At 43.9% G+C, this 17276-nt stretch overlaps 2 protein-coding genes across 2 annotated transcripts; both read left to right on the forward strand.

Annotated features, from left to right (window-relative positions):
* The first annotated feature begins 1074 nt into the window (after window positions 1-1074).
* On the forward strand, window positions 1075-6011 carry LOC136960519 (adipocyte plasma membrane-associated protein-like). The gene is made up of 7 exons (XM_067255029.1): window positions 1075-1167; window positions 1814-1903; window positions 2000-2121; window positions 2730-2831; window positions 4989-5141; window positions 5523-5666; window positions 6007-6011. Coding segments are annotated over exons 1-7 (618 nt in total). The 5' UTR covers window positions 1075-1165.
* A 2308-nt stretch (window positions 6012-8319) lies between these two features.
* LOC136959956 (adipocyte plasma membrane-associated protein-like) lies at window positions 8320-17024 on the forward strand. The gene is made up of 9 exons (XM_067254208.1): window positions 8320-8412; window positions 9059-9148; window positions 9245-9366; window positions 9975-10076; window positions 12238-12390; window positions 12772-12887; window positions 13130-13290; window positions 13649-13844; window positions 16004-17024. Coding segments are annotated over exons 1-9 (1149 nt in total). The 5' UTR covers window positions 8320-8410; the 3' UTR covers window positions 16211-17024.
* The last annotated feature ends 252 nt before the right edge of the window (window positions 17025-17276 follow it).

The following is a 17276-nucleotide window of genomic DNA, read 5'->3' on the forward strand; positions in this document are numbered from 1 at the left end:
GATGTATGGCTACACTAGCGTTCGATTTGTTGTGCAACTTTAGATAAAATTGTAGCATGTTTTGAGTGACAATGCTATCTGGATGGTTAATTTGGGCTATGATATAGGTTATATGTGCAAACTGTCATGTTAAACCTATTCATGTCTGTGGCAGTGTTCCAACCAAAGGCCAGTACTGGTGAAAATAGACAGGACAGATCATTACAGATCCTCATAAACCAGATATATGTAACTCTTGTTTGCCAAAGATCTCTGGCTCTACTACTCCTGTTGCTATGCTACTGTACTGGAGATCCTAGAATAGAAATGTGCCCTTACTGTGTCACTCACAATCATAGCTCTTTAGTGGTATTAAAGGGATAGAACATACCCATGTCCTTATCCAAGTTTCCTATGGATTAAAGACAGGAGTGTCGTATCCCTCTAATGTATCCCTAAGTGATTTGCTGAGACCATATAAGGGGATGCACACTTTGAGGAAAGGGGACTTAACCAAAAGTGTATACTGAGAAAAAAAATTGCTATATTCTATTCATATCCTTGTTGTAGGTTTATTTTGTAGGTAACTTGTTCTTTTAGAATCGTTACCATGTGTAGCCTTTCTTCTTAAAGGCCTGCATGTATCCAATAAAGTTTAAATTGAAAAGGCAAAGTTTTTTATTTTGTGGTGCATAGTTTACAAAACATTTCAAAGGACAATTATCAAATACATTTAAAAAGAACTTTGACATAGGACTGCATGCAATATTAACAACAGCAGGATTGAGACTGTTTTCTAGTGCAACTATTTAAAGTCTATTGAGCGGTTTTAAATCAGTCTTCTTTTTTGGGTGATTGCCATTATCAAGGTTACAGTTCTTTAAGTCCTGTGTTGTTTACTGTCCCTGAGCCATCTCTGAGCTCCTGGCCCCTGGATGACCCCATCATAAGTATGTCCTCCAGCCAGCAAAGTGATCACAGCCAAAATGAACACATACACAAAACTCAACTCCCTGGTCTGCCCCCCCCCCCCCCCCCCCCCCCCTCTCTCTGTCTACCAAGTGCACAAAAACTTTCACACACTTCGCAACTCTTCCATGGGAGAATGTACTCATCTACAATGAGGAGAACTCTGAACTAACAGGAAGAACGGGTGTCTTCTGTCGGGAGTGGAGAAGGATTAACAATGTAAGTTTGGTATGTTGTCTGTCGCGAACGATTAGAGAAATTGTACAACGTGACCGACTTTGGGCAGTTTGTTTTTATCAGTCAAACAAATATCCCTGTCGCTTGCGGTTTGGTTGTGATAAGACAGCTATTTTGTAACTTAAGGTCGCCGAGTCGGGTTATCGTAAGCTAATTTTTGTAATAATATTCGGGTGCCCTAAATTGCTATGCAGAAAAGGACGGTGAACGGTTGCTCACTGTCATTCAGCGTTTTATTACCATTAACATTTAGCACTCGATAACGAAGACGATTGATGTTGTATGGCAAGTTTAATGCCCAGGGATTTTTAGTTTAGAAATTAACCAATACATTTTTAGCCTACCGGTAGGCTACTTGAATGCTCTGCTCTTGAAATTTGAACGCAGAGCATGCTTGTCCGCTCTGATCAACATACTCATAACAGTGACAAAGTTCACTGCATGTCGGAGAGATAGGGTTCATAAATGACACAACATCGCTGATTTATTAAATTAAGATAGGAAAACGAGCTGTTACCATTCAATGTTTTTTATTTTTTTTTATCGATGTGAGTTTGACGGCGATGTCTGATTTAATTTAATGCCTACAATAATGATCTGACTGTTCAACTTCCTGTTACTTTCTCAGGTTGGGAAAGAAACCTTTATCAGTTGTCCTGATAGCAGTAACTGTGGGGGTATACCTCATACCCTCTCCTATTGACCCTGAACCACACACGTGAGAAGGCACACACACACACACACAAATACACGCAAGCACATACACTTCTGCAATGATGTGTTTACAATTCAGCTATTGTTTTATCTGTCTCAGACTAGAAGGGCCCCCTCCTGCCCTTGAGGGCCCCTTGGCTGTAAATAACCGCCTACAAAAGGGCCGCAGACTGTTCACTGGAAAACTACATGGACCAGAGTCCTTCACTGCTGATGAAAATGGTAAGCAGCTAAGTATGAGAAGATGAATCTTGTCTTCGAATCAAATGTCATTGTATTTGTAAAGCCTTATTTACAAGCAATGTGACTAGTGCTTCACGTATAAACTGTACGTAAACCAACCAAAGCCCTTAAAGAAGACTTAAACTCCTAGAAAAACTCCTGGGAAAAGAGAGAACAATGGAGAAAACTTTGAGAAGAGCAGTTATTTGGACATTCATTAATTATTACTAGGAGATTAATACATTCATGAAGCAAGAGGAGAGATACAAATAAATATGTACAAATGGATGGTGAAACAGAGACAGGCGGAGGTCTGGATCAGAAGAGCCACTGTGCTCCACATTAGGGCCTGTCAGTTTATGCAGTGTTCCTGAATTGTCTTAAAGAATGAACTTAAAGTATGCAGATAATATTGAGACTCTTTATTTACCATATGCTTATTGCTGGGTGAGTGTGTGTTTTCAAATGACCAGAGTGCAGCCCTATGCTTGACACCCTAACATAATGAACTACCCTAACCTCCCCCATTAAAACGTGTTGCGTATACTGTAAGCACAATAGGTTTATCGATGCTTTTGCTCATTGCTCCCCTTTCCCTGCCTCCTCAGGTAACGTTTACACAGGAACCGTGGATGGGAAGCTGTGGAGGATTGGCCAGGATGACAGCCTCACTCTCATCACCCATATGGGCCAGGACATCCCAGAGTGTGGTCAGTCATTCCAGTCAGTCAGTCATTTATTTAGTCAGTCATTTAGTCTGTCTGTCATTCTAGTCAGTCAGACAGACAGTCATTCCAGTCATCACAGCCCGAACCCCGAGGGAGGTTGTTGGATCAGGGATTTGGGTTCAGTGTTGGAGGGCTCCCAGTGGCTGCTTCTCATGTTCGTTTGAGGGGATGATTCATGGAGCGAGGCCAACATGTTTTTGAGAGAGGTAGACCAAAAGAGAGCGAGATGTACACAGCAACTGTGTGTTTTTTTTCTTGCTAATGTGATTGATCATGTCAGGTACAGGAATATCTGTGGAATCCCTGAAACAGCACTTCTGCAACCCAAACAAGGGTTTGTGTGTGTGTGTGTCAGAGTGAGAGATATGTGGAACTTGGAGTCTTCGATAACTTTGTCTCAGAAAGCACACACACAAAGCACAAACACATTCTGGGAGGGTACACAAGCACTCTCAAAGAGCTCTTGTGTAAGTTATGATTGTATGGGCACAATCAGCGAGCTGTTCCCCATGTGATTGAGGGGGTCAGTAGGCTGGGGAGGAGAGGATGAGGAGGAGGAGAATGTGAAGGAGGGAGGAGGAGGGGAGGACGAGAAGTGTGTGATGGAAGGAGGAGGGGAGTGCGTGCATATGATTGTGTGTGTTCAACAGGACAGATCAAAACAGACTTGAAACCACTTTAGACAAAGGGGTCCAAGTTTCATATGCCAGAATCTGATTACGCTGCTGCATCAGCTAACCAGTCAGCAGCCAGCAAGTGCTCGCCCTCTCGCCCCCTCTCCTCCCCCACCCTACCCACCCACCAAGAGCTGTGGGCTTCCCAGAGTTCTTCTGAAGTGCACATTAAGTACAATTAGTGTCAGAGGAATAATATAACACTTCAAATACACACCAATTGCAGTAAAAAGTCAGATTTATTTAGCTAGTTTTCTAAATGGCCAGTGGTTATCCAGGAACAAGACCAGAGAGAAGGCTTGTGATTGGCCAGTGAAACAGCCAGACAATAGCCAATAGGGATGGCTTGCTATCACAGGAGGCATGGCAACACCCGCAGCACATGGCTCAGAAGATGCAAGCAAAGACACGCCTCGCCCTCTTAGCCCTGCTGATGGGAACTTCTGGAAGAGCAAAGCGGAATCTTAATTTGAGGCATTATTAATATTAGGTCATTATGTAAAATGACCTCACAGTCTTTGTGTGTGAGTTTCCTACATGGCTGGAGGACCTTGCTGGGGACGGAGGTGAGAGCCTCATTGATGTGAAAGCGGGCCTCAACAATGGGGCCCCCAAAGATGGCGGTGCAGACCTCAGCAATTGAAACTTTCTCAACAGAGGTGAGGGCCTGAATGATGGGAGCCTCAATGATCAGAGCCTCAACAACAAGGGCCTCAATGATGGGGGCCTCAACAACAGGGGCCCCAATGAAGGGGGCCTCAATGATGGTGATGCAGACGTTTTGCAGCCAATTTGCGTTTTGGGCTTTCTGAAGTACATAGAAATTCAAATAAGACAGAGAAAATGGCATCTAGTATAATTTGTGTTTGTGTATTTGTGTGTCTTTGTGTGTGTGTATGTGTGTGTGTGTGTGTGTGTGCGTGCGTAGGGAGTGTGTGCCAGGGTGCATTAGCCATGGTCGAGCGGGCCTCAATAACTCCTGTGGTGCTGGTAAAAAGGGATGACATTTCAAAGGAGGCTTGACAGCAGATAGCTCAGTCCTGCACAGAACAGGACAGAGAGCCTGGAAACATCCCTGGCCAGGATCTGAAAGACACCACTTATTAAAGACGCTTGTTTAACTCTGTAACTCACCTCCAGGAGTTTTTAGCTGTCTTATCACAACCAAGTCACTTTAAAATTACTTCCAAATTCACTTCCACATTTTTTATTCAGCTACAATTGAAAAACAATTTAACTAATGTTGACAAAAAACATGTAATATATTAACATTTTTGAATAGAAGTAAAAAAAAAAAAAAAGTATCTTATATACTGGTTGAATAGGATGTGACCTACTTCCTGGAGCACCTGTCTGGATTGGTTACAGCTACTTCCTGGAGCACCTCACAGGTCCTCTATCCCAAACACATCAGTCACTCATTTCAGCTCCCTATCCTCTCTTCCTGTTTGCCCATCCCCCTCAGGCAGCAGTAGTGACTACGAGCCGGTGTGTGGCCGTCCCCATGGCGTCAGGTTGGACAGTCAGGGCCAGCTGATTGTGGCTGACTCCTACCTGGGCCTGCACAGTGTGGACCCCCAGAATGGACACAAGACTCTGCTGCTGTCCAACGCCCAAGGTCCAACACCAGCCCCTCCAGCACATACTGTACACTGAACTCGCATATTTCCCTGATCCCTGAGGTTTTCTTGTATTTATCAACTTGTACTGACTTTTTCTTATCCATATCAGTGGAATTGTTGGGAAAATTACTAGGCATTTTAAGGTCAATAGTCCCACTCACCATGACAAAACAAACCAGTTACCATCCAAATGCTTCATCATCATTTTGGGATCTCCTTGGCTGTTGTGTTCATTCAGTGAATAATGTTTTGAAACTTAAAAAAGTTTGAAACTTTTATCCTCCAGATGAGGTTAAAGGGTCGGTAGACACAGGTAGGGATGCCAGAGGGGGAAATGGCAGTAAATGTGTGTTCACAGCTGTTGTACCGTGCCCCAGGTGCTGACGGTGTCCCATTCGCTTTCCTCAACGGTCTGGACATCTCCTCCCAGACGGGAACCATCTACTTCACTGACTCCTCCAGTCGTTGGGGTCGCAGACACGTCAAACTGGAGGTGAGGGAGCTGGATGAGAGAGGGAAAAGTGAGAGAGGGAGGTGCAACAATGGAGAGACACAGCAACCATTCACTACGCTTCCTCATGGTTCCTTAGCGACGGCATGCTCCAGAATCCCAAAGCTTGGCTCTCTGAACCAAAACATTCCAGATGTTTGCGCTGATGAATGAAACATTCTACTAAGAGATACCTTGAGATGGGGAGATAGAGAGAGAGAGTTATAGAGAGAAATGGACGGACAAATAAAAATAGAGAGTGAGAGGAGGGAAAAAGACAGAAAGATGGTGGTGGATGTTGTGAAGTTGTTGTAATTTATGAATGTAAGTGTGTGTATATCTGTGTTTGGTGTGTGTTTATGTGTGTGTAGAGTAAGCATTTGTATGTTGTCTACATTATGAAGCATTATGATAACCTGAATGGTCTTTGCTCTTCTCATGGTTCCTACAACACAACTGGTGTTTCAATCCCAACCAGCACCGTCCTGTCAGAGACCCACCGTGACGTAGATGTTTACATTTGTAACTGTTAAAGTGAGGCCAGGACAGCCATCCAACTTGCCGTAGTGTTGAACCATTTGTTGACTCAAAACTGCACATCGGATATTAAAAGAATTGGGTGATGGTTGTTGTTGGTTGGAGACACAGTCTCTCTCCTCCACTCCTCCTCCACTCCTCCACTCCTCCACTAACTGTATGTTCCCCTCTTTGTCACATACAGACCACACGCTTCTTCATTCTCTAGGTTTCAAGACAAACAGGTGTTTTTTTCAAATGCTAAAAAGGCATTGGAAATTACTCATATCCGTGGGTTATAGAGAGGGGACATTTACGGACGCTACAGAATACATCATTGACAGAGACATAGATAGATTGATAGAGACAGATAGATAGAAATAGATAAAGATAGATTGACATGTCGACATCTAGTGGACAGCCAGTGACACCACACTCTTGTCTTGAGCTATGTCACAACTGTGGATTGACTTAATTTAATTTCAAACACTGGGTATTAGTATAATTTAAGGTGGTCTGTTATTCATTTGTTCTGTGCAGACACACATGTATGTATATATATATATATATATATATATCCTGAAGAAGCTATCGTTTGATTTGCAAGTCAACTAAACAATATTGCTACCAAGCACAGACATTTACATTTAGTCATTTAGCAGACGCTCTTATCCAGAGTGACTTACAGTAAGTACAGGGACATTCTCCCCGAGTTAAGTGCCTTGCCCAAGGACACAACATCATTTGGGAATCGATCCGGCAACCTTCTGATTGCTACCCCGATTCCCTAACCACTCAGCCATCTGACCCCCACAGACAAGTATTACAAGGCAGACACCACTGTCCCATTACTACCTAGTTAGTGAGTGATTCTGGATAGTGTCAGGGCCTTAAATCAGAACACTTATTGAGACTAAGCTTTTCGGGCACTTTCTCATTCAGGTTTTTTTTTTTCTTCCTCTCTTCTTCCGTTTTATCCGATGCTGGCATCTTACACTATGATTGTATGCTATTTTTTTTATGTATCTTACTTCTCATTGGAACTGGCCGCTGTATGAATGGCTGTTATTGTGGAAGATTTTGTAAACTCTTGTGATGTATGGCTACACTAGCGTTCGATTTGTTGTGCAACTTTAGATAAAATTGTAGCATGTTTTGAGTGACAATGCTATCTGGATGGTTAATTTGGGCTATGATATAGGTTATATGTGCAAACTGTCATGTTAAACCTATTCATGTCTGTGGCAGTGTTCCAACCAAAGGCCAGTACTGGTGAAAATAGACAGGACAGATCATTACAGATCCTCATAAACCAGATATATGTAACTCTTGTTTGCCAAAGATCTCTGGCTCTACTACTCCTGTTGCTATGCTACTGTACTGGAGATCCTAGAATAGAAATGTGCCCTTACTGTGTCACTCACAATCATAGCTCTTTAGTGGTATTAAAGGGATAGAACATACCCATGTCCTTATCCAAGTTTCCTATGGATTAAAGACAGGAGTGTCGTATCCCTCTAATGTATCCCTAAGTGATTTGCTGAGACCATATAAGGGGATGCACACTTTGAGGAAAGGGGACTTAACCAAAAGTGTATACTGAGAAAAAAAATTGCTATATTCTATTCATATCCTTGTTGTAGGTTTATTTTGTAGGTAACTTGTTCTTTTAGAATCGTTACCATGTGTAGCCTTTCTTCTTAAAGGCCTGCATGTATCCAATAAAGTTTAAATTGAAAAGGCAAAGTTTTTTATTTTGTGGTGCATAGTTTACAAAACATTTCAAAGGACAATTATCAAATACATTTAAAAAGAACTTTGACATAGGACTGCATGCAATATTAACAACAGCAGGATTGAGACTGTTTTCTAGTGCAACTATTTAAAGTCTATTGAGCGGTTTTAAATCAGTCTTCTTTTTTGGGTGATTGCCATTATCAAGGTTACAGTTCTTTAAGTCCTGTGTTGTTTACTGTCCCTGAGCCATCTCTGAGCTCCTGGCCCCTGGATGACCCCATCATAAGTATGTCCTCCAGCCAGCAAAGTGATCACAGCCAAAATGAACACATACACAAAACTCAACTCCCTGGTCTGCCCCCCCCCCCCCCCCCCCCCCCCTCTCTCTGTCTACCAAGTGCACAAAAACTTTCACACACTTCGCAACTCTTCCATGGGAGAATGTACTCATCTACAATGAGGAGAACTCTGAACTAACAGGAAGAACGGGTGTCTTCTGTCGGGAGTGGAGAAGGATTAACAATGTAAGTTTGGTATGTTGTCTGTCGCGAACGATTAGAGAAATTGTACAACGTGACCGACTTTGGGCAGTTTGTTTTTATCAGTCAAACAAATATCCCTGTCGCTTGCGGTTTGGTTGTGATAAGACAGCTATTTTGTAACTTAAGGTCGCCGAGTCGGGTTATCGTAAGCTAATTTTTGTAATAATATTCGGGTGCCCTAAATTGCTATGCAGAAAAGGACGGTGAACGGTTGCTCACTGTCATTCAGCGTTTTATTACCATTAACATTTAGCACTCGATAACGAAGACGATTGATGTTGTATGGCAAGTTTAATGCCCAGGGATTTTTAGTTTAGAAATTAACCAATACATTTTTAGCCTACCGGTAGGCTACTTGAATGCTCTGCTCTTGAAATTTGAACGCAGAGCATGCTTGTCCGCTCTGATCAACATACTCATAACAGTGACAAAGTTCACTGCATGTCGGAGAGATAGGGTTCATAAATGACACAACATCGCTGATTTATTAAATTAAGATAGGAAAACGAGCTGTTACCATTCAATGTTTTTTATTTTTTTTTATCGATGTGAGTTTGACGGCGATGTCTGATTTAATTTAATGCCTACAATAATGATCTGACTGTTCAACTTCCTGTTACTTTCTCAGGTTGGGAAAGAAACCTTTATCAGTTGTCCTGATAGCAGTAACTGTGGGGGTATACCTCATACCCTCTCCTATTGACCCTGAACCACACACGTGAGAAGGCACACACACACACACACAAATACACGCAAGCACATACACTTCTGCAATGATGTGTTTACAATTCAGCTATTGTTTTATCTGTCTCAGACTAGAAGGGCCCCCTCCTGCCCTTGAGGGCCCCTTGGCTGTAAATAACCGCCTACAAAAGGGCCGCAGACTGTTCACTGGAAAACTACATGGACCAGAGTCCTTCACTGCTGATGAAAATGGTAAGCAGCTAAGTATGAGAAGATGAATCTTGTCTTCGAATCAAATGTCATTGTATTTGTAAAGCCTTATTTACAAGCAATGTGACTAGTGCTTCACGTATAAACTGTACGTAAACCAACCAAAGCCCTTAAAGAAGACTTAAACTCCTAGAAAAACTCCTGGGAAAAGAGAGAACAATGGAGAAAACTTTGAGAAGAGCAGTTATTTGGACATTCATTAATTATTACTAGGAGATTAATACATTCATGAAGCAAGAGGAGAGATACAAATAAATATGTACAAATGGATGGTGAAACAGAGACAGGCGGAGGTCTGGATCAGAAGAGCCACTGTGCTCCACATTAGGGCCTGTCAGTTTATGCAGTGTTCCTGAATTGTCTTAAAGAATGAACTTAAAGTATGCAGATAATATTGAGACTCTTTATTTACCATATGCTTATTGCTGGGTGAGTGTGTGTTTTCAAATGACCAGAGTGCAGCCCTATGCTTGACACCCTAACATAATGAACTACCCTAACCTCCCCCATTAAAACGTGTTGCGTATACTGTAAGCACAATAGGTTTATCGATGCTTTTGCTCATTGCTCCCCTTTCCCTGCCTCCTCAGGTAACGTTTACACAGGAACCGTGGATGGGAAGCTGTGGAGGATTGGCCAGGATGACAGCCTCACTCTCATCACCCATATGGGCCAGGACATCCCAGAGTGTGGTCAGTCATTCCAGTCAGTCAGTCATTTATTTAGTCAGTCATTTAGTCTGTCTGTCATTCTAGTCAGTCAGACAGACAGTCATTCCAGTCATCACAGCCCGAACCCCGAGGGAGGTTGTTGGATCAGGGATTTGGGTTCAGTGTTGGAGGGCTCCCAGTGGCTGCTTCTCATGTTCGTTTGAGGGGATGATTCATGGAGCGAGGCCAACATGTTTTTGAGAGAGGTAGACCAAAAGAGAGCGAGATGTACACAGCAACTGTGTGTTTTTTTTCTTGCTAATGTGATTGATCATGTCAGGTACAGGAATATCTGTGGAATCCCTGAAACAGCACTTCTGCAACCCAAACAAGGGTTTGTGTGTGTGTGTGTCAGAGTGAGAGATATGTGGAACTTGGAGTCTTCGATAACTTTGTCTCAGAAAGCACACACACAAAGCACAAACACATTCTGGGAGGGTACACAAGCACTCTCAAAGAGCTCTTGTGTAAGTTATGATTGTATGGGCACAATCAGCGAGCTGTTCCCCATGTGATTGAGGGGGTCAGTAGGCTGGGGAGGAGAGGATGAGGAGGAGGAGAATGTGAAGGAGGGAGGAGGAGGGGAGGACGAGAAGTGTGTGATGGAAGGAGGAGGGGAGTGCGTGCATATGATTGTGTGTGTTCAACAGGACAGATCAAAACAGACTTGAAACCACTTTAGACAAAGGGGTCCAAGTTTCATATGCCAGAATCTGATTACGCTGCTGCATCAGCTAACCAGTCAGCAGCCAGCAAGTGCTCGCCCTCTCGCCCCCTCTCCTCCCCCACCCTACCCACCCACCAAGAGCTGTGGGCTTCCCAGAGTTCTTCTGAAGTGCACATTAAGTACAATTAGTGTCAGAGGAATAATATAACACTTCAAATACACACCAATTGCAGTAAAAAGTCAGATTTATTTAGCTAGTTTTCTAAATGGCCAGTGGTTATCCAGGAACAAGACCAGAGAGAAGGCTTGTGATTGGCCAGTGAAACAGCCAGACAATAGCCAATAGGGATGGCTTGCTATCACAGGAGGCATGGCAACACCCGCAGCACATGGCTCAGAAGATGCAAGCAAAGACACGCCTCGCCCTCTTAGCCCTGCTGATGGGAACTTCTGGAAGAGCAAAGCGGAATCTTAATTTGAGGCATTATTAATATTAGGTCATTATGTAAAATGACCTCACAGTCTTTGTGTGTGAGTTTCCTACATGGCTGGAGGACCTTGCTGGGGACGGAGGTGAGAGCCTCATTGATGTGAAAGCGGGCCTCAACAATGGGGCCCCCAAAGATGGCGGTGCAGACCTCAGCAATTGAAACTTTCTCAACAGAGGTGAGGGCCTGAATGATGGGAGCCTCAATGATCAGAGCCTCAACAACAAGGGCCTCAATGATGGGGGCCTCAACAACAGGGGCCCCAATGAAGGGGGCCTCAATGATGGTGATGCAGACGTTTTGCAGCCAATTTGCGTTTTGGGCTTTCTGAAGTACATAGAAATTCAAATAAGACAGAGAAAATGGCATCTAGTATAATTTGTGTTTGTGTATTTGTGTGTCTTTGTGTGTGTGTGTGTATGTGTGTGTGTGTGTGTGTGTGCGTGCGTAGGGAGTGTGTGCCAGGGTGCATTAGCCATGGTCGAGCGGGCCTCAATAACTCCTGTGGTGCTGGTAAAAAGGGATGACATTTCAAAGGAGGCTTGACAGCAGATAGCTCAGTCCTGCACAGAACAGGACAGAGAGCCTGGAAACATCCCTGGCCAGGATCTGAAAGACACCACTTATTAAAGACGCTTGTTTAACTCTGTAACTCACCTCCAGGAGTTTTTAGCTGTCTTATCACAACCAAGTCACTTTAAAATTACTTCCAAATTCACTTCCACATTTTTTATTCAGCTACAATTGAAAAACAATTTAACTAATGTTGACAAAAAACATGTAATATATTAACATTTTTGAATAGAAGTAAAAAAAAAAAAAAAGTATCTTATATACTGGTTGAATAGGATGTGACCTACTTCCTGGAGCACCTGTCTGGATTGGTTACAGCTACTTCCTGGAGCACCTCACAGGTCCTCTATCCCAAACACATCAGTCACTCATTTCAGCTCCCTATCCTCTCTTCCTGTTTGCCCATCCCCCTCAGGCAGCAGTAGTGACTACGAGCCGGTGTGTGGCCGTCCCCATGGCGTCAGGTTGGACAGTCAGGGCCAGCTGATTGTGGCTGACTCCTACCTGGGCCTGCACAGTGTGGACCCCCAGAATGGACACAAGACTCTGCTGCTGTCCAACGCCCAAGGTCCAACACCAGCCCCTCCAGCACATACTGTACACTGAACTCGCATATTTCCCTGATCCCTGAGGTTTTCTTGTATTTATCAACTTGTACTGACTTTTTCTTATCCATATCAGTGGAATTGTTGGGAAAATTACTAGGCATTTTAAGGTCAATAGTCCCACTCACCATGACAAAACAAACCAGTTACCATCCAAATGCTTCATCATCATTTTGGGATCTCCTTGGCTGTTGTGTTCATTCAGTGAATAATGTTTTGAAACTTAAAAAAGTTTGAAACTTTTATCCTCCAGATGAGGTTAAAGGGTCGGTAGACACAGGTAGGGATGCCAGAGGGGGAAATGGCAGTAAATGTGTGTTCACAGCTGTTGTACCGTGCCCCAGGTGCTGACGGTGTCCCATTCGCTTTCCTCAACGGTCTGGACATCTCCTCCCAGACGGGAACCATCTACTTCACTGACTCCTCCAGTCGTTGGGGTCGCAGACACGTCAAACTGGAGGTGAGGGAGCTGGATGAGAGAGGGAAAAGTGAGAGAGGGAGGTGCAACAATGGAGAGACACAGCAACCATTCACTACGCTTCCTCATGGTTCCTTAGCGACGGCATGCTCCAGAATCCCAAAGCTTGGCTCTCTGAACCAAAACATTCTCAGCCAGAACTTGCCAGCCAGAACTCACTAATTGGGGACTTCAAAGATGCCCCTTATTGTCTGTTCCTGACCTCTGACCCCATGCCCCTGCAGGTGATCGAGCTGAACCGATTGGGTCGCCTCCTGGCCTATGAGCCGGGGTCTGGAAGCGTGCGTGTGCTGCTGGACTCTCTCTACATGCCCAACGGCATAGCGCTGTCTCCTGACGAGGACTTCCTGTTGCTGGCCGAAACCAGCCTGGGACGTATCCTCAGGTACACACACACACACACACACACACACACACAGTGTTTGACAAGTTGTTCTACTTCCCTGTTCAATGTAAATCCTCAGGCTTATCATCTAGAGTGCTGCTGGTGTACATATGAAGATAAGACATAAAATTATGACCTACTGTTCTTTGCCTGAATAAATAATGGTTAACTTAAAAAAGGAGAACATTTCTGTGAACACCATATACAGTATGTATAATACTGTATTTATGTTGCATACTGTACATTCATATACAATATTTGCACTTTTTACTGTACAGTTTTGAAGGGGTATTATTATTAGGGGTTACATATACTGTATATATTGTACTTTTGAAAAGACGTATGTTTTCTTTTTTAGGTACTGGCTGAAGGGGCCCAAGGCTGGCAGAAAGGAAGTGGTCATGAGCAATATGATTGGTTACCCAGACAACATTCGCCGTAGTGACCATGGAACCTTCCTGGTTGGCATCACAACCACCCGGTTTCCACGGCTACTGCCTCCGTTCCTTGACATGATTGCCCCCTACCCGGCCGTCAAGCGCTTCCTGGCCAAGGTTAGTGTCAGTGTCACCATTACCTTTGTCATCAGCTTCACCATGGTCTTCATCGCTGCTGGTGTGGTGACTGTGGGAGAGAAGCTTCTCCAAGCCTTGTTGATGTCTTCACTGAAAAACTTTGGGGGTTCTCTGGTCTTAGAGCGTGTCCAATTGAACTGCACAATGCTGAAACCTTTCTCGTGATCCCAACCTGTGTGTCTGTGTGTGTGAGATTAAAGTTGTGGCCGTTGGGATGAAACAGCCTTTGTTCCTAACCCACATCAAGACTAGATGGTGTGTAATCTGATAGGACAGGGTGACGCAGAGCAAGAAGGGCTCTTGAGTTGACACACACACACACACACACACTCCCCCGACACACTCTACTGCCCCAGCTATTGCTGCGAGGGAGGTGTGTGTGTGTATGTGTGTGTGAACTGTATGTGTGTGTATACGTGTAGAGTGTGTCGGGGGTTGTTTGGGGTCGTTGAGCTGAACTCTCAGTGAACTTTGGGGTGTAGTCCCTGTGATCACCAAAGGGTGACACCAGTGACAGCCTCATACACTATATGATGGTGATTAAATGGTAGTTAAACTAAATGGTAATGCTTTGCTATGTATTTAGAACCTTATTTCCCAAAGACACAGTGTATTAAAGGGATATTGTGTTATAAAGATGTAAAGCACAACTTTGGCAGAATATGGTATATGATCAAATGGTTTAAACTGGAAACAATCCTAAAGACTAAGTATACCATGCAGACTTCTGCTAATTTAAGTCTGATCAAATTCTTTAGTCCTTAGGTGAAAGCTATGAACTCAGACCCCCCCCCCCCCCCCCCCCAACACACACACACACATATTCTCCTTTTTCTGTGTTTAAAGATCCTGTAAAGTGGACCTGGAAACAAGTTTTAAGTTCGCCACACCACAGAATAATGTGTTATTAACTACCAATCCAAATTCGAATAAAAAAATAACACCGACAAGTATGTTAAATTAGGCTTTGAAATCGTGAAAAAAATCAGCAGTCTTCTCTGCTTAAGACTGGGGGGGTGTGTCGCCTGAAGGAGCTGAAGCTCCGCCCTTCGCTGCCTAGTGCCTACCTCCGACCCAGATAATGGACGCTATGTCAAGCCGAACAAAACCGTATAGAATTAGAATGTATTTGTTCAATGAGTGAAACATGCAGATGCATATAAATGAAATGTTCCCCTGAGCTGTAACAGTAAAAATGGACACCAGAGACAGCAGACAGTGAGCTCTCCAACTAGGCTACTTCTAACACATTAGCTACCATTTCACCAAAATACCATCATTCTACACCGAGTAGCCTAATATCAATTTAGCGGTTTGCACTAACTCATAGCAGAGATACCTCTGGAAAAGTTATCTAGTATAATTATAACAAGCACACAGAACAGAGTGATGAACTGCTGGCGGCGGTGGATGGTCCAGGTGCGACCGCAGGATGAACGGCCGGAGGGGCAATGCTCGGTATGGCTCCGCGCTGCAAAAGAAGCCGTGTGTTGGTGAACCCCGTCTGTCTCTGGTCCATGTTAAAACTATCCGCTGTGAAATGGTCAGTGCAGAGGCGGCTGTTGGAGTTTATCCGAAGCTTTCCATGAGCGTGGCTCTTCACAAAATCTATCCACCTATTTTTCCTTTCATTATCAATAGGGAACTTAAATGGCGTTGCAGCGCAGCTGGAGTTCTTGCATCCAGGGAAGATGCAGTTGCGGGTGGTGGGAGACATCCTGAAGCTAGCTAGCTAGCTGATGTAGGCTACAATAACAGTACAGCAGGAGGAGCCATTCAGTGATCTGATGTAGATAGGGCGAAATGACGTAGATAGGGCATTATTTGGCTCCGCCCATTAAAACCTGATCTGAAAAGAAGAGAAACTGTTATTCGGTTTAACTCCACATTTCAGTGTGACAGTTTTTGCGCTTTGCACATGCTTTCAGGAACTCATTTCACACGTATATAATGTACTTAGAAGCAAAACATGGAATTTACTTTACAGGATCTTTAAGGGCTGTTAGCTTCCAATGTCATTGGTGCATTACCACCACCTACTGGGTAGAAGTAATGGCCAGACAGATGGGGTCTAAACCCTACCTAACCTTTATGCTAGGCTAGTTTTTTTAGAACCTGTCCTTGTGTGTGTGTCCCAGGTGGTTCCTCTGAGCTGGTACAATGTTCTGCTGCCATCCTATGGCCTGGTTTTGGAGCTGGGACTGGACGCTCAGCTGGTGGGCACCCTCCATGACCCGGACGGAAGCCTCACCTGGGCCGTCAGCGACGCGTTCCAGCACCGCGGGAGGGTCTACTTGGGGAGCACCGACCTGCCTTTTCTGCCTGTCCTGGAGGAGTGGAGCTAGCCTAGCCTTGCCTCTGGGCAGCAGGGAGAAGTTGACTTGAAATGTTATGGTTGGGGATCAAATGTCATAACCCTGAATGGTGGGAGGGTTTTCTGGATCTGGGATAACTTGAGGAACTTTACTAGAAGGTAGAGACGATGGACTTGGATCTTTCAGTGATTCAGGAAATAATTTAGTCAGAGCCTCCTGCACTGTTAGGGTAAAGGATAAGCACATATGATTTTTACACTGTGACATGGAGGAGCACAACACTTATTTAAGATTCAAGAATATAACTCGGAAATGTCTTCATGAACATTTGATCAGAGGTTGGCCTAAGACTGGGGTTTGCAACCCCATCCCTGCGGAACTACCTTCCTCAGAATTAACCTGAGTCAACACATCAACCGGCTAATTCTTAGAATTGGATGAACTAGACTGGGTTGAAGTGAAAACCTACAGAAAGGTATATTTCCAAGAACAGGGTTGGAGACTCCTAGTCTAAGAGCTGGGTTGGTGAGTTTCTGCCCATTGGTCTGGAATGCCAGTATCTTGACAGCAATTTGGAATGGATTTTTGTGCCACAAGTGTTTGTGCCAACACTTTGGCATGGTGTAGCTGATGTTTTAACTGTGGATTCAATTACAGATACTCATCTTTTCCCACACTTCCTGCTGTTAGGGGTGGACATGCCAGCAATTTTACTGGAGAAATTGCCTCTTATCTGATGTCATACTTTGGACTTTCATAACACTGTTGCCTATTGTTTGACACTATGAAATGCTTGGAGTTGAATTTGAATGAAATAACATGTTTTTACATTAAATAACATTCACCCTGCTTTTCTAAGCAGGCTGGTGAATTTGTTCATTGTTTTCCATTGTCTTCTCTGGCTAAGACCATAGTGTCAGATGATGTACCCATTAACCAATGGGGGAAGCAGTCTTAAGTGTAATAGGTATCAAACTGGCTATAAAGTTTCCTGACTTGGTCATCAACCGACAAATTAATTCATATGCCAATCGCAGAATATGTTTAATGGACAAACACACAAGCCAGAAATGCATACTTTGTTACAAAACGACTA

Source organism: Osmerus mordax, chromosome 17 (assembly GCF_038355195.1).
Source record: "Osmerus mordax isolate fOsmMor3 chromosome 17, fOsmMor3.pri, whole genome shotgun sequence".
NCBI classification, from domain to species: domain Eukaryota; kingdom Metazoa; phylum Chordata; class Actinopteri; order Osmeriformes; family Osmeridae; genus Osmerus; species Osmerus mordax.

Coding starts and splice junctions, on each gene's coding strand:
- LOC136960519 (XM_067255029.1), top strand. Junction 1,904..1,999: donor ATTGACCCTGAACCACACAC/GTGAGAAGGCAC, acceptor TATCTGTCTCAG/ACTAGAAGGGCCCCCTCCTG. Junction 2,122..2,729: donor CTTCACTGCTGATGAAAATG/GTAAGCAGCTAA, acceptor CTGCCTCCTCAG/GTAACGTTTACACAGGAACC.
- LOC136959956 (XM_067254208.1), top strand. Junction 9,367..9,974: donor CTTCACTGCTGATGAAAATG/GTAAGCAGCTAA, acceptor CTGCCTCCTCAG/GTAACGTTTACACAGGAACC. Junction 10,077..12,237: donor CCAGGACATCCCAGAGTGTG/GTCAGTCATTCC, acceptor CATCCCCCTCAG/GCAGCAGTAGTGACTACGAG.